The following is a 16,966-nucleotide window of genomic DNA, read 5'->3' on the forward strand; positions in this document are numbered from 1 at the left end:
CTCTCAAACTCAGGAACCCCACTCAGCCTTCCTGAAGACAGTGGAGAGTATGAAGGTCACTCCAAACACCATCATATTGGGGGACTTCAACTATCCAAACATAGACTGGGAGCATTACTCAAGCCCTAACACCCTAGCCCAAAGGTTCCTAGAATTCATAAACTCAAATGCTATGGAACAACAAGTCACCACTCCCACAGGACGGGAAAACATACTAGACCTGATCATCACAAACATGGGGACACAATGTTCCATACCAGAAGTATACCCCTCTTTGGTAAGATCAGACCATAAATTAATCTCGCTGGAAATTCACATCCAGCACCCACCCCCAGCACACAAGACCACAGTGAAGAACTTCTCAAAAGCCAACTTCACACTTCTTAAATCCGAAGTGGAATCCTTCAAAGCCCCCGGGCCAGTGGAAACTACAGCCCAATCTGCTGAATCCTTTATAAATGCATTCTATGGACACCTTCAGGAATGCATGGATCATGCAATCCCAAATAAAATCAAGACCCATTTCCCTAAAGGCAGGCATCCTGTCTGGTAGACCCCAGCCATAAATAAGCTATACAACAGAAAGAGGAAGCTACTACATGATAGAGCAAAATCCCTAAAAGGGAAGGCATCTCTGATCAGTACTAGCAAAAAACTACGTTCCCTCATAAAATCATCCAAGGCCAGCTTTGAGAGAAAAATTGCACAAGACACTAAAGATAATTATAAGGCCTTCTTTAGTTATGTCAGAAACCCGGGTGGCAACTCCCAGATATGCTCAGAGTTAGTCAATGATGACAAAAAATACACTGAACCCACAGACATTGCCAACATACTGGAAGACAGGTTCAGTGCAAACCCCCCCTCCTCCAAAAGGACAAATATCTGTTCCAGCAGAGTGTTGCCTCCCTGACATCTCAGATGCTCAGGTGAGAGCCGCCCTCCCCAAAGCAAAGAACACAGCATCAATGGGACCAGACGGTGTTCCAGGCTGCGTGCTACACGAACTCCAAAAAGAGCTGAACCCACACATAAGGCTGCAATTCAATCTCAGCCTTACTACAGGATATGTACCCAAAGAATGGCATACAGCAACAGTGGTCCCACTCCACAAAGGAGGTGCTTCTACGGACCCTGGAAACTACCGCCCCATAAGCCTGACTAGCCTTGTCTGCAAAGCTATGGAAAGGATCATTATGGACCTCATAAACAAAGACATTGGGGACCTGCAGACACTGGATCCTACCCAATTCGGCTTTGAAACAGTCACCAAGGCCACTGATGAGGGTAAGGTAGTTCACACAGCCTACCTGGACCTCGCAAAAGCCTTCGACACAATACCCCACTTGAGCATCATAGACAAGCTCTCCAGCTTAAATATAAACCCCTATGTCATAAGATGGGTTGCAAACTGGCTCAAGCATAGAACCCACATGGTCAGAATTGCTGGAGCCATGTCAGACTCTAAACCAGTCACAAGTGGCGTCCCACAGGGCTCAGTCCTGGGACCTCTCTTATTCGGTATATATTTTTCTGAGGTACAGGCTAACACGGGAGGACTGTGGCTGACCAAGTTCACAGATGACTGCAAACTGGGTGCCATAATTGACTCTCCAGCTGACACAAGCATCCTCCAAAAGGGACTCACAGAAACGGATAACTGGTGCCAGAGCCATGGCCTTAAACTAAACGCGAAAAAGTGTATAGTCATACCCTTTAGGAAAAACAAAGTGCCCACAGATTACCACATAGGTGGTAATCCATTAAGTACAGAAGAAGTAATTAGGGAACTAGGGACCCAAGTTGATAGTAATCTCTCCTTTGACAATCACATTGCCAAAGTGGTTAGAAAGACTTTCTATATAGCCCATCTTATCATGAAAGAATTCACATCTAGATCAAGGGAGGTTATTGTGCCCCTGTACTCTTACCTCATCAGGCCCATAATTGAGTACAATGCCCCATTTGGGATGTACCTTACCCGACACCTGCAGCAACTAGAAAGACCACAAAAGTACCTCACAAAGAAGATCAAGGGGCTCAAACTAATGCCATATGCTGCTAGGCTAAAGAAACTCCAGCTCTACTCAGTTGCATACCTCCTACTCAGAGGCGATCTATGCCTGACATACAAAGCCATGTCCAACCCGGAATTAATGGACATGCACCACCTCAGAAATCCCTTAGAGCTACGTGATCAAGAGAATTGAACCTCAGCACAGAAATAAATAGGACATGCTGGAGGGACAGATTCATAACCCAGAGGCTCCCTTCACTCTGGAATAAAATCCCAGTCCATGTTAGGCAGAGCCCCTCACTGACTCTCTTCAAGAGGAATCTTGATGAGTGGATGGGAGATCGTAAGTTCACCCCGGGGGTCACTTCTGTGTCACTGTTAGACAGAGGCACAGTAAACTAACCTTAAAAAGGGCACAGTAAACTCATTCCAAGGGGTGGCGAAAGTCAAACACACTCTGGCTAGGCTTGTAAATGCCCTAGGGCAGATAGCCTAGTATGAACCTATGAACCTATGAAACTATGAACCTATGACTGAACTAACATTAAAATATTCTGGGTAGAAATCACAAAATTCCTTCAAGCTATTTTTACAGATTCCTTTGTACAAACTAAATCGCTAATTTTTCTGAATGTTAATGACAATACGGAAATGAATAAAAAGGACTTGTATCTTCTTTGGTCCATACTAGCAGTAGCAAGAAAATGTATCACAAGAAAATGGAAATTATCACAAGAACCCACCATTGAAGAATTCCTGAGATTAATGGAAGAAACAGCGTTACTGGAAATCAAAGTCAAAGAACTGAGAATCACTCCTAAAATTTGGATTAATAATCCTTAGAAGAAAATTCTTACTCTTATTGAAACACTAAAAATGGTCACAGACCCTTTAGATGTAACTTATACAGTATCACAGATTGGATTGTTTCTTTTCTTATTTTTCATGTTCAGGCCAATTGTAAATATTGTATATAAAATGCTAAAACATAATACCTATATGGATGAATGTAATTCTAACTATTGTTATATTTGGAAAATAAAAACTTTAGATAAAAAAAAAGAATGAATAAATAAAAATCTGGACTTACGTATACTAAGCCCAATATCACTGTATTTCAGAATATTCCTTTTTCTCTAAGGTACATTAATCTAAGAATTAGTATATATAAGCAGTGGGGAGGTGTGGGGAGATGCATCACTTCCGCACTGGGGGAGTGGGGGAGATAAAGTCCCCCCCCACACAGCGGAGGAAATGGGGGGGCTTACCTACTGCAAAATATTTTATATGAAAATAGTGATTTTTGACATTTGCTGCTCTCCTGTACTTTTGCAGTGTTTTTTTAATTGTACAGTTTGCAATTACACATCTTGGAATTACAACAGGGAGCCTCCTGCAAAATCTTACTTGTATTCTCCAACCATGTGCTGCTCAATAAGAGTACCAGCATGGTGGCAGCTCACAGGATAAGGATTAAATGCTCTTCTTATCACACTGTACATGTCACTTCTTCAAGAAAAGAAAGGGGAGTGCTTCCCTTCCCTGGCCAGATCTATAGAGTGACTATATGTACCATTTTCTTTAAACTTTATAAATTCAAACTCTTGCTTGAAAATAAAAAATAAAAATCTGCCATACCAATTGGATAGCAATATTCACTGTACCAGCCCAGAGCTGTCAATGCAGCAGAAACTGCTGCCAAGTGTCACATGAAATTTGAGCAATGTTAGCTAAAAGCACAAAGCAATCATAAGCCTCTTACCAGGATCTCTCTGCCATGAGACACCTTCAGTAGGACAGGAAAACGATCAGTGCCAACAAAATCATGCCTGCAAAAGAAAATAAAAGTGATGCTGAAGACCTGTACACTCATAATAAAACACAGAGAATAGAAGTGTACTGATAGCACACTCATGCAGCAAAACACAGAGCAGAGAAGTGATCACAGCAAATGGAGTACAGGAACAGAATTATTACCCAGAGACAGTGCAGAGGTAGCTAAACAATATTAAACCTGCAAAGGTCATGGATTTGGCAACCCAAAGGTACAGTGCTTATTTTTCTTAGTCTGCATGACCAGGAAGAAGGATGGGCTCATCAGTATGGTACAGTAGCAATGTTAATCCATAAGAAACATCAAGGCATTTTCTAAAAAGGAAATTGATAGAACCTGAACATCGGCACAGCAGGCAGATAATGGAGTAGGATCTATACATTTTTCCAAAATGAACAAGCAAAGAATACAGTGATCAATGTTTCACCATAAAAATATAAAAAACAGCACAGGAAAAAGAGGTAGGTGATAGTCACTAGGTTTATCCTATGTGTGTGTGTGCCTGATAGAATATATGCATGTATGTAATGTAACAGTTTGCCTAATGAAAGAATAAGAAAGTAAATGCAGTAGCTATAAGAAGGATTTAAGTAAATTGCAGACTGATTCATAACATTGAAATGTAATGGGTGGACAAAACAGACACACATTCAGAATGCATTATTTATTCTTATTTATTTCGGTTGATTTGCCCAACTTGGAAAACATCCTAAGGCTGTACATTTTCAGGTTCATCTGTGGACAGAAACAGATAGAAGTAGCAAAGCATAAAAAGAAAATGTAACCATAGATTACAGCAAATACAAAAAAGGCAACACAACAAGACGTACAGATAAAACTGGCTAGCAGTTCAAATACATTCTTAACAGTTCAGCAGGTAACCTACCTTTGTTGCAGAAGGCTCTGGTTTCTATTCCCCCACCAGGAAGTAGGATTAATTTTACTAATATTGACAATGCAGTGCATCATAAGGGGTTGGCTGCACTCCTGAGTGTGACATTCTTCTGATAGGATGTTAAACTGAGGTCCCATCTGCTTGAGTAGATGGTATCTTGAATGGATGCAAAAGATCCCACAGCATTTATTGAAAACAGTAGGGTGAGTTTCACTAGTGCCTGGCCAAATTTCTCATAGACAGTATGAATGCCACCTCTGGTCCTTCCCCCGAAAAGAGGTCACTGGCCTAGTGGGACTAACCCAGTTAACAAAGTATAAATGAGTAAATAAAATACTCATAAGAGCTACCTGTATTTGGATCTCATGTGATATTACATAACAGGCCATTCATTTTTATTTTTACAGCTCCCAAATTCTTAACTCAAGAATCAGTGACAAAAGCTCCAAGTCATGAATATATGTTCTAAATATTGGTATTACTTATAGGTTCATAGGTTCATAGGTTCATACTAGGCTATTTGCCCTAGGGCATTTATAAGCCTAGCCAGAGTGTGTTTGGCTTTCGCCACCCATTTTAAATTAATTTTGCTATGCTCTTTTTCGAGGTTAGTATACTGTGCCTCTGTCTAACAGTGACACAGAAGTGATACCCGGGGTAAACCTACGATCTCCCATCCACTCATCAAAATTCCTCTTGAAGAGAGTCAATGAGGGACTCTGCCTAACCTGGACTGGGATTTTATTCCAGAGTGAAGGGAGCCTCTGGGTTATGAATCTGCCCCTCCAGCATGTCCTATTTATTTCAGTGCTGAGGTTCAAGTCTCTTGAGCGAGTGGCTCAATGGGATTTGTATTTTCTGAGGTGCAGCATGTTCATTAATTCCGGGTTGGACATGGCTTTATACGTCAGGCACAGATCGCCTCTGAGCAGGCGGTATGCCACTGAGTAGAGCTGGAGTTTCTTTAACCGGGCAGCATATGGCATCTGTTTGAGCCCTTTGATCCTCTTGGTGAGGTACTTTTGGGGTCTTTCCAGTTGCTGCAGGTATCTGGTAAGGTACATCCCAAAAGGGGCATTGTACTCAATTATGGGCCTGATGAGGGATGAGTAAAGAGGCACGATGACATACCCTGATCTAGATGTGAATCCCTTCATGATTAGGTGGGCTATATAAAATGTTTTTCTAACCACTTTGGCCACGTGGTTGTCAAATGAGAAATTGCTATCAACTTGGGTCCCCAGGTCCCTAATTACTTCTTCTGTACTTAATGGATTACCACCTATGTGGTAATTTGTGGGCACTTTGTTTTTGCCAAAGGGGATGACTATGCACTTTTGGTGTTTAGCTTGAGGCCATGGCTCTGGCACCAGTTGTCTGTTTCTATGAGGCCCTTTTGGAGGATGCTTGTGTCGGCTGGAGAGTCGATTATGGCGCCAGTTTGCAGTCATCTGCGAACTTGGTCAGCCACAGTCCTTCCATGTTGGCCTGTACCTCCGAGAAATATATACCGAACAAGAGAGGTCCCAGGACTGAGCCTTGTGGGACGCCACTTGTAACTGGTTTGGAGTCTGACATGGCTCCAGCAATTCTAACCATGTGGGTTCTGTCCTTGAGCCAGTTTGCAACCCATCTAGTGACATAGGGGTTTATATTTAAGCTGGTGAGCTTATCTATAATGCCCGAGTGGGGTATTGTATCGAAGGTTTTTGCGAGGTCCAGTTAGGCTGTGTGGACCACCTTTCCCTCATCAATGGCCTTGGTGACTGTTTCAAAGAAATCAACCAGGTTTAAGAGGCAGGATCTGCCCTTAAAAAAGCCGAACTGGGTAGGATCCAGTGTCTGTAGGTCCCCAATATCTTTATTTATGAGGTCCATGATGATCCTTCCATAGCTTTGCAGACCAAGCTAGTCAGGCTTATGTGGTGATAGTTTCCAGGATCCATTGAGGCACCACCTTTGTGGAGAGGGACCACTGTTGCTGTACTCCACTCTTTGGGTACATATCCTGTAGTAAGGCTGAGACTGAACAGTAGTTTTATGTTTGGGTTTAGCTCTTCTTGGAGTTCATGTAGGATGCAGCCCAGGACACTGTCTGGTCCCATTGATGCTATGTTTTTTGCTTTGGAGAGAGCGGCTCTTACCTGAGCATCTGAGATGTCAGGGGGCAGCACTCTACTGGGATAGATATTTGCCCTTTTTGCGGGGAGGGGGAGTTTGCACTGAACCTGTCAGCTAGCATGTTGGCAATGTCTGCGGGTTTGGTGTATTTTTTGTCATTTTGGACTAATTCTGAGCATATCTGGGAATTCCCACCCAGGTTACTAACATAACTAAAGAAAGCCTTGTAATTATCCTTAGTGTCCTGTGCAATTTTTCTCTCGAAGCTGGCCTTAGACGATTTTATGAGTGCCCGTAGTTTTTTGCTAATACTGATCAGAGATGCCTTCCCTTTTTGGGATTTTGCTCTATCATGTAGTAGCTTCCTCCTTCTATTGTATAGTTTGTTTATGGCTGGGGTCCCCCAGACAGGACATCTGCCTTTGGAGGATTGGGTCTTGCTTTTATTTGGGATTGCATGATCCATGCATTCCTGAAGGTGTTCATAGAATGCATTTATAAAGGATTCTGCAGTCTGGGCCGTATTTTCCACAGGCCCGGGGGCTTTGAAGGATTCCACCTTGGTTTTGAGGAGTGTGAAATTTGCTTTAGAGAAGTTTTTCACTGTGGTTTTCTGGACATGGGGTGGGGTCGGGATGTGAATATCCAGTGAGATTAGTTTATGGTCTGATCTTACCAGTGAGGGATGCACTTCTGGTCTGGAGCATAAAGTCCCCATGTTGGTGATGATCAGGTCCAGTATGTTTTCCCCTCTTGTGGAAGTGGTAACAAGTTGTTCCATAGCATTTGAGTTTATAAATTCTAGGAACCTTTGGGCTAGGGTGTTGGAGCTAGAGTAATGCTCCCAGTCTATGTTTGGGTAGTTGAAGTCGCCCAATATAATGGTGTTTGGAGAGACCTTCATATTTTCCAGTGTTCTCAGGAAGGCCAAGTGGGGTTCTTGGGTTTGGGAGGGTGGTCTGTAGCAGGCTATAAACTGGAAGGCAGTTTTACCCACTGTTAGTTGCACATGGATAGTCTCTGATGCTTCGTGCTGTGCCACCAACCTGGAGGTGTGGGTATCTTTGACAATATTGATACTCCCCCTCCTTTTGTGGTTCGGTCCAAGTTTTGGGGCCGAAAAGCATGGTATGAGGTATAATCTGGTAGTGCTGGGGTGCTCTCGGGAGCCTTGAACCAGGTTTCTGTTACTGCACACATATCGATGTTCTCCATGCTAAGGAGAGTTTCGAGTGTGTGCATCTTGAGGTTTAGACTTCTGGCATTGAGTAGCATTACTCTTAGTTTCTTATCCCTTGTGATACCTATGGAGGTGGGTTTGTCTTTTGAGCCTTGCCTAAAAAAGGCACTATGGGGTAGCAAGAGCCTTTGCCAATATCTGAAAGCCCAGGGTGACAGGTGCAAGCCCTCCCTAGCGAAGCATCGTGGCTTGTCGAGCATGTCATCCCAGGCTGACAGGCATTGGATCCCCTTTGAATGACACCAATACTTAAGCCAATTGTTGAAATTGATCATCTTGTCTTCATATTGTGGCATCATTCTTGGTGAGGGTAAGATGCTACTCAAGGTCAGGGTCATACCGGCCTGGGCTACATGCTCAGAGAGCTCCTCTATGTCTCTTTTCATGTAGTCCAGGGAGGTACGTCTCAGGTCATTCACACCAGCATGGACAATGACTGAGTCATATTTGTACTTGCCTTGGAGTGACCTGAGTGCTTGTGTTATGTGGCGGATCCTAGCACCCGACAGGCAGCTCACTGTGACCTTCTCCTTGTTCAACCTGGTGAGCGGGACATCAGTGTGCCTGATGATAGAGTCACCTATTACAAGTGTATCAGGTGTGTTGTTTAGCCTTAAGGGCTGTGACTGTTCGGCACACTGGCTTTGTGAGCTATGTGTTGCACGTGTTTTGTTTTGGGGTAGCGGTTGCTTGGGTGTCTGCTTTTTAGGTCTCTGCTGCTTACGCGGATATTTATTTAGAGCCTCCGAGTATGTTTTTGTGTGTTTATGTGTTTGGTGTGCTGTCGTGGTAGGTCTATGTGAGACTGGAATTGTAGTGAGTGTGGTTTCCTTCTCCTCCTGCCTGGTTATGCCAGTACTGAGTTGAGAGAGCTTAGCCTCCAGTTTGGCTATATGGTTGCATCTCTCACATGTGTTGGAATTTGTTGGGAGGAGGAGAGGGTTGTCTGTGTACATGAGGCAGTTGTAACATTGCCTCAAGATTCCCAGATTCACCAGCTGGACCGGAGAGGAGATTGACAACTGACCTTTGGACATGCTAGAATAGTATTGGGAATTCCTTTATAATTGAAAAAAAGGGCCAATGGGGAACAAGGTACAAAAGGGGAGTTTGTGAGGGTGTAGTGCTTTTAATTTTTTTAGTGCTGACTTATATAATTGCTTTAGTGAGTAAGTGCCAGGTAACTTAAATGCAATGTGTTACAGGTAACTTAAATGCACAAATGACAAACAGTAACTTTCTTTCAAGTGAAACAAGGAAATAAGTGCAGTAAGCAATGCAGATATCACTAGGGATCCACAGAAGCGCTGAAAAGTCGCGTTTTAGGTGGAATTAGCTTTTCAGGGAAATAACAAGCAAACAAACAACAAGCATACAAACAAAGCTAGATTCAGCAGGCCTGGATCTAGTCTATGCTACAGCAAACAAGGTGTACCAATTACAGTAAGAAGCAGTTCAGTTATAAAGCTGATACCTTATTTGTTTATTTAGCCAGAAGATGAACTGGACTTCTAGGTCATCTTTTCAAACACAACCTCATTACAATAACGGAGAACCATACAACAAAAAATATAAACATGACTGCAATACTGCTTTTGAAATAGGTATCCAATAAAAAGTATAAATTGAATATTACCACAGAACATTGAAACAAACTATATCATAAGGGTCAGTACAGTTCAATAGGGTTTCTCAGAAAATGTACAATAAAGAAACAAGCATGAGGAATCAATAGGTAAATACAGCATTATGATGGAGTTAGGTTACTGATTCAATGCAACTGCATTTAGAGTCCTGCTTCAAGTAAGAGTCATGCTGCTCAGAGAAAGAAGTAAGGGTGGAAGAATACAAAGAGTGGTCATTTGGGAGTTCCAGGTGGATGGGCCAAGTTAAAGAGAGCAGGAAGGATAACAGCTGAAGAATCTGATGTCTGATACATCTGGGGAATTACTTAATAGTTGGTAAGTGACATAAGGTCCACTGTCCATGAAGAGGACCCTGCAAATTAGTGCACGATGAGTACAGTGATAAGAAGGGGAATGGGAAACCAATCTGCTTCATTCATTGCAAGGCAGTAATGTAACTTTTGTTAACATCAGCAACAAAACAATTGATATGGTCATGCACAGTTTAATTTTTGAGTATTTTTAGTAGATGTGGAGTTCATGACTGGAAGGGAGCCTTCTGCTATTGCTAAGTATGAACATTGCTTTTCCAATAGGTACTCTGCCCTGTTTAATTAGTAGACTCGAGACTGTAAGGCATCTGTACAGCAGGGAGGTCATTTTGTTCTTCAGGCTGTAAATATGGTTAGATAAGGTTAGTTAGGGGGCTAGCCAGACACCCAGACATTTAATAGATTCAACTAGTTTAAGCAAACCACCATTAGGGCACATAATATTCCAGGTGGATTTTCTGAAATGTAGGTATTTGTGAGTACCAAAGACATTAATTTTACCTACATTCCTCTTTATGACTTTATTTACATGGATGACATAATTTAAACAGGATAATACTGAGGGAATTGCCAATCATCTTAAGAGAGTTACTAGTTTCCCAGATGACTATATAGTCCATGTAAAGTGGGATATTGTTAGTTAGTTTTCTGTATAATGATTTGCTGTAGAATCAAACAGCAGTAGACCAAGGACAGATCCCTGTGGAATTCCAGATAAAAAGGGATGGAGTGAGGACTGAGCATTTGAGTATAAAATTTTTATGTTTTCATGAAACTAGGTTATTGCAGTGGAAATGGGGTTGTAATAAGAGAGTTCATTGGTGAATGGTTTATTATTAAGGTCAAAAGTTTTGCATGTTGCAAACAAAATTACAGCTATGCTACCTTGTTACCTGAATTCATTGAGCAGCTAATTACTTTTTTCAGAGTACTCCCACTAACCTTATAAAGTATATATAGCTCATAGTCTAATTATACACTGGATATTGCATAGGTTCATAGGTGTGTACTAGACTAATGGCTCTGGAGCCTTTACAAGCCTAGCCCATAGAAGTGCCCTGGCATTGTGCTGCCCAACGTTAGTTCCCAGTTCCTCTATCAAGTAGAGCCACTGGAGTGATCCCTGGGGTGAATTTTTTATTTCCCATCCACTCATCAAGATTTCTCTTGAAGAGGGCCAATGAGGTGCTCTGCTTGACATGCATGGGAAGTCTATTCCAGAGCATGGGCAGACACCGGGTTATGAACCTGCCTTTCCAGCATGTTCTGTTGATTGTGGTAATAAGGTTGAAGTCTGTGGAGTGTGTGGTGCGGAGGGATTGGAATTTCTTTAGATGTAGCATTTCTAACAGAGCTGGGTCAGACATGGCTTTGTAAGTCAAGCAGAGACCGCCTCTTAGTAGATGATATGAGACACAGAATAGCTGGAGTTTTTTGAGTCTGTCCATGTAGGACATGTGTTTAAGGCCTAGGACCATCTTCTTGAGGTACTTTTGTGGCTTCTCCAGCTGTTGCAGGTGTCTAGTGAGGTACATGCCAAATGAGACATAATACTCTGTGATTGGTCTAATGTGGAAGAGTAGAGAGAAATGATGACCTCTTTCTTCCTGGATGCAAAACCCTTGGTAATGAGATGTGCCACATAGAAGGACTTTCTGACCACAGTGGCAATGTGGTGGTTGACGGAGAGGTTGCTGTCAACCTGTGTCCCCAGATCTCTTATAATGCCTTCAGTGTTCAGTGGGCTCCCATCAATGCAGTAATTAGTGGGAACTGAGTTTTTCCCAAAGGGGATGATGACGCATTTTTTGGCATTAAACTTAAGGTCATGGTTTCGACACCAGTCATTGGTCTGAGTGAGGCCTTTCTGTAGGTTGTCTGCATCACTTGGGGAGTTAATAATGGCTCCCAGCTTGCAGTCATCTACAAACCTGGCCAGCCAGAGTCCCTCTGTTGTGGCATGGACTTCTGAGAACTAGATGGCAAACAGGAGAGGCCATGATGATGCGCTCCATAGCCTTACAAATCAGACTCATCAGGCTAATGGGGTGATAATTTCCAGGGTCTGTAGTCACTCCTCCTTTATGGAGTGGGATGACTGTAGCAGTGCACCATTCAGTAGGGACAAAACCTGAGGTGAGGCTGTGTGTGCCCTGTTCATTCACAGCCTACAATTTTCCCAGGTTTCTCTTCTAGTACCCAATCCCTTCTTTCATTAATCGGTCAAGAAAAAGAGAAAAATCTGTTTCCTTGAAGGACCTTCGGTTTCCAGCCAGCAGAACTCAATCTAACCTACATTTTGGTGTTTTAAACTAAAACTTAAGCTAAGTGCTCCTGTTGTACAATCAAATCCCATGAGGTGATAAACTAATTAGTCTTGTAAACCAAGTGCCTCCAATGGCCCAAACCCCTTTTTACTAGCAGTAGCATCTTACATTGGACTGCTTACCCCATCTTGCTACTTGACTCATATAATGTGCGCTACTCACTAGATTTATTTAGTTTTTTATTTATTTTTATTTTACATTTGTTGACCGGGATTGTACGACTGAGCTGGAATAGCTCTTTCTCAGCGGAGGTCTGGGGAGAAAAGATCCACAACATTACAATAAAGGCTAAACATTTAGGTAGTATGATTCTTCTTCTTTTTCATTCTCAATAAATTGTGTTTTATACAGGCAAGAATTTGTTTTGTTGTTTTCTAAATCTATACATCTTGGCCACACATTGAACCTTGTGCACATATCCACAGTGTACTGATAGATTTTTTTGTGTGCCCTTAGCATGGGTGGGCTAACCCCACTCGGCCTCGTGTAATGTAGCTTCGCTACACTTTCCAGATTATCCTATCTTCACCCAGTCCACAACTCCTATAATTTATACACTTCTAACCACACTTCCATTGCTACAGCAACTCTTTTAAATCCACTGACAGATCTAAAGCAATTGACCCATCAGTGACTGACACCCATTCCCCTCTATTCTATACTCTACATTCCTGCAGTTACTTTATGGAAATCTTTAACAACTAACTCTACCTAAAACTATTACCTCTTTATAAACACTAACCATCCAATAATTCCACCTCCAAAATCTACTAACCTCTCTGGCATAAGAAATTAGTAAAGTATAATAATGCTTTAGTCACATGCCTTCCAGTCCCAACATTCAATAAAATCACTCAAAAACTAAGTAATAAACTTTGCTATTTTTCATTTTTCCTAACAATAAGTAAATAATATTCATCATCCCACATGGCATCCAATTTGTACAACTAGCATTATCCTCAATGCCTTACCTTTTTCTTTAATCTATACCACACTACCAGCCAGTCCACCACCACTTTATGTCTGATTAATACTACAACCAAAACTACCCATTATCAAGATTCCATAAAACAGGCATATTTCTCAATACCTACTCTCCAGAAGGGATGGTATAGTTTGGCCATACCCTATACTTTATAAATACCATATAAAGCTACCAGCTGGATCTCATACCTTACCTTCTCTAATTTTATAACTGCTAACAATCTAAATCTTACTCTATAGCCACTTAAAATCTACTTCCTAATACTTGTGCTATCCAGCCTTTAACTCTATTCATCATTAGAGTCTATTTTCTTCTTAACACACTATATCCTGTATCTACTAAAATAATGAAATCCTATCTAATTCTTACATTTTTAATTACCATTTTCTCTCTATGCTTATCCTTACACCTTGTGGACTACCTCTTAATCTCAAACTATTATTCCTCACACTCACATGCTAACACACATCACTTTACAGTTCAAATTCCATTTTTTTACCAAACTATACAAAACATTTAACTTACATCTCTAAAATCAATTTATAGCCCACTTGTCCTCTTTGGAATACACTAAAAACCCTATTAAACTTAAAAAGGCACAATTATCTAAAATATATGTTGTTCAGATTGGGAGAAATTCAAACAAATGCATGTCCTGCCCTATGGTAAATACTACCAGCCTCCTACACTACCTAACTTGTTAAAGACTTGACAACATCACCACCCATAGAGGCAAAGGCCTGCAAAGACTTGACAATTTGATGCATTAATATAGCCTTAACAACAAACAGCCCACATGAAGCATGGATAGCTACTGAAAACCTACATGCGATAGCTGTCACAGAAACATGGGTAAAATATTATCTTTTTTTGACAACAGACCATGTAAAACAGTTGGAGAAAGGTTTTTGGTGTTAATTAAAAATCAGTTTCTGTATAAATTTAATTCCATCTACCACCTCATGGAACATTAATAATAACAACATAAACTGAATTCTAGTGCACACCAGTATTAGTAGTCATACTAAAATAGGCATAGTAATTGTTTATATTCTTCCCCACCCACTCCCTCTACTGCTATGAAAACCTTATCTGAAATATCCCCAAATGGTTGCAACAAAAATACCATCTGTCTGAACGACTTCAATGTTAATGCCGTAGATAGTGAAGCTATACACCTTAATAAATCTCTCCAATGTTACAATCTAGAAAAGTTAGTAAAACATCATACTAGACCTAACTTGCTTTCTGGGGATCTACTCTAGATCTCCTAATGTCAAATGTTGATCATTATTGTATATGTATCTCCATTCTACCAAATTCTCTGAGTGATCACTGTCCTGTACTATCTACTTAGTCCATCAAGGCAATTAAACCTGCCCCTCAAATAGTTACTTAATGACCATTCCCCGACCACTAAGTACTCACTCTTCAACAGCACCTTAGACTTAATGATTGGTCTCCTTTGTAGCTTATGGCAGACCCTTCAAAAGCACTTTCTTTCTAGACACACTATCTCAAGTTCAGGACACCCTTTTCCAGTGTAAACATAAAAGACTTAGGGGACAAACATGCCCCTGGTTGACTTAAGGTACAAGAAAAACTTATGAAAGCAAAAGAAAGTGCTTGTAGTATATGGAATCAAAAGCAATCAAACACTACTCTAGCCCAAGACTACCTCAACCTAAGAAAACAAGCCAGAATTACTAGCACAGCAAAATCCTCCTTCCTCAATGAAAAGCAGCTTTCTACCATATTTAATTATAACCGTTTGAGAAAGAAATTAAGGACTTAACTGGTTATATCAATAACAATACACATTGCAACTATTCCAACAAGGCAATAGCCAAAACCAAGTAGTATGTTTTAAATATTTTCTCCTAACCTCTATTCAGGATATCACTAACACATTTACAACCACCAACAGTGACTCCCAAAATACAGGCTTCAATGAACTGAATACGTAGTTACTTTAAACATTAGGGAAATCAGACTGCAAAACTACAACACTGCTTAACAATCTAAAAGAATCATCCTCCAAACTCTCCAAAATTCACCTTACTTTTCTAAAAAATGCAAATTACATTGCTAAGCCTTATATGTAACATATCTCTTACTACTGATAACCCCCACCCCACATGTAAAACATTCAATCATTATAACTGTTCCAAAGGTACCCTCCCCTAAAACCCATAAACCCTGGCTCCCCTTTTCTACTCTATGTCCTTTAACAGAAATATTTTAAAAACTTCTATACAAACAAGTAATTCAACACATAAACAGCTATGGTCTCCTCTCAAATAAACATTATGGCTTCTGTAATGCATTTAGCATCACCACAGCTCTGTGCACCACCACTAATTCTATCTACTAAAACATGAATGATAGTCTCATTACTACAAGGTCTGAAGGAGTCTGGAGTAGAGAGAGAGAGAGCTTTGTTAGGAACAGAGATGACATATTCTGTTTTCCAGAACTCTGGAAATATGCCAGTAGTAAGAAACTTGTTAATAATGTGCTTAAGTGGTAGAGTGATAAAAGTGTCTCAGATCTTGATAAACTCTGGATAAAGACTATCTGATCTAGCTTTTCTATAGTTGGGAACCTTCCTCAGCCATTAGTTAACTTTAGATAAGGTAGTTGCTTTCAGTTGAACATCAGTTATAAAGCCAAATATGGACTCATTAGTGGTATGGGTCTACTTTATTCCCGCGAAAGCCGAATCGGTTGAATACAATTCGTGTGACACATAACGAGTAAAATGCGAGTACATCGAACGCACTAAACCGTGAAAGTGGAAATATCGAATTTGCATAGTTGGCCCGTCTGCGGAATAGCTCTGTAAGGTAAGTGTGCGATAGTTACGGACCTTAGGGTTAGGGTGCGGGTTAAGGTAAGTGCATAGATAGGTAATGTATGTAAAGTTTAGTGTAGGGTTTTGTTAAGTGTATGTGTGTGGAATATTTAGTTTGTTTGGGTATAGCTCAGTAGGGTAAGTGTGCGGTAGTTACGGACCTTAGGGTTAGGGAGGGGTTAAGGATAGTGCATAGATAGTTGTGTATGTTGGGTTTAGTGTAGGGTTAGAAGCAGGGTTTTGGTGCTTTATTTTAGGGTTAGAAGTAAGGTTTTGGTGTTTTACTTTAGGGTTAGAAGTAGGGTTTTGGTTAGTGTGTGTATGTGTTGTTTTTTATTGTGTTTCAGTAGGTAGTATGTTGCGGGCGGTGGAGTTGGCCAACTATGAGAGATCGAGATTTTGAATTTCGTGGTTTAGTGCATTTTACATATTTGCGTTTCGCTCATTATGGTTCAAGTGAATTGTATTCGATCGATTCTGCTTTCGTGGGAATAAAGTAGACCCATCAGCATTATGATTATCTTGGAAAGGGCTGAAGGTTGTAGAGGAAGAGAAGTGAGATGAAAGGCTGTTTCTCGGCCTTCTGGCTAAGGTCATGTGTAGTATCTGTTCTTATCAGCTTAAACGTGATCTGTAAATGTTGTCATCATTAGATTTAAACTGGATGTTAGTTTACTAGCAGGGACTAAATGAGATGGGGATGACTGGCCAGAAGGATTGTTAACTGATTTCCAGA

General features: G+C 41.0%; 1 protein-coding gene and 1 pseudogene across 1 annotated transcript in view; one reads left to right on the forward strand and one right to left on the reverse strand.

Moving 5' to 3' along the window:
- The window catches only part of CFAP65 (cilia and flagella associated protein 65), a 2,328,717-nt gene that overhangs the window by 660,214 nt on the left and 1,651,537 nt on the right, over window positions 1-16,966 (reverse strand). The window contains exon 21 of the mRNA XM_044075222.1: window positions 3,780-3,846. Within this exon, the coding sequence (XP_043931157.1) occupies window positions 3,780-3,846 (67 nt within the window). The remainder of the gene's footprint in view (window positions 1-3,779; window positions 3,847-16,966) is intronic.
- Window positions 16,798-16,921, forward strand: LOC122805081 (annotated as a pseudogene).

The sequence above is a fragment of the Protopterus annectens genome, chromosome 6.part0 (genome assembly GCF_019279795.1).
Source record: "Protopterus annectens isolate FY-2018-M chromosome 6.part0, PAN1.0, whole genome shotgun sequence".
Taxonomy (NCBI): Eukaryota; Metazoa; Chordata; order Ceratodontiformes; family Protopteridae; genus Protopterus; species Protopterus annectens.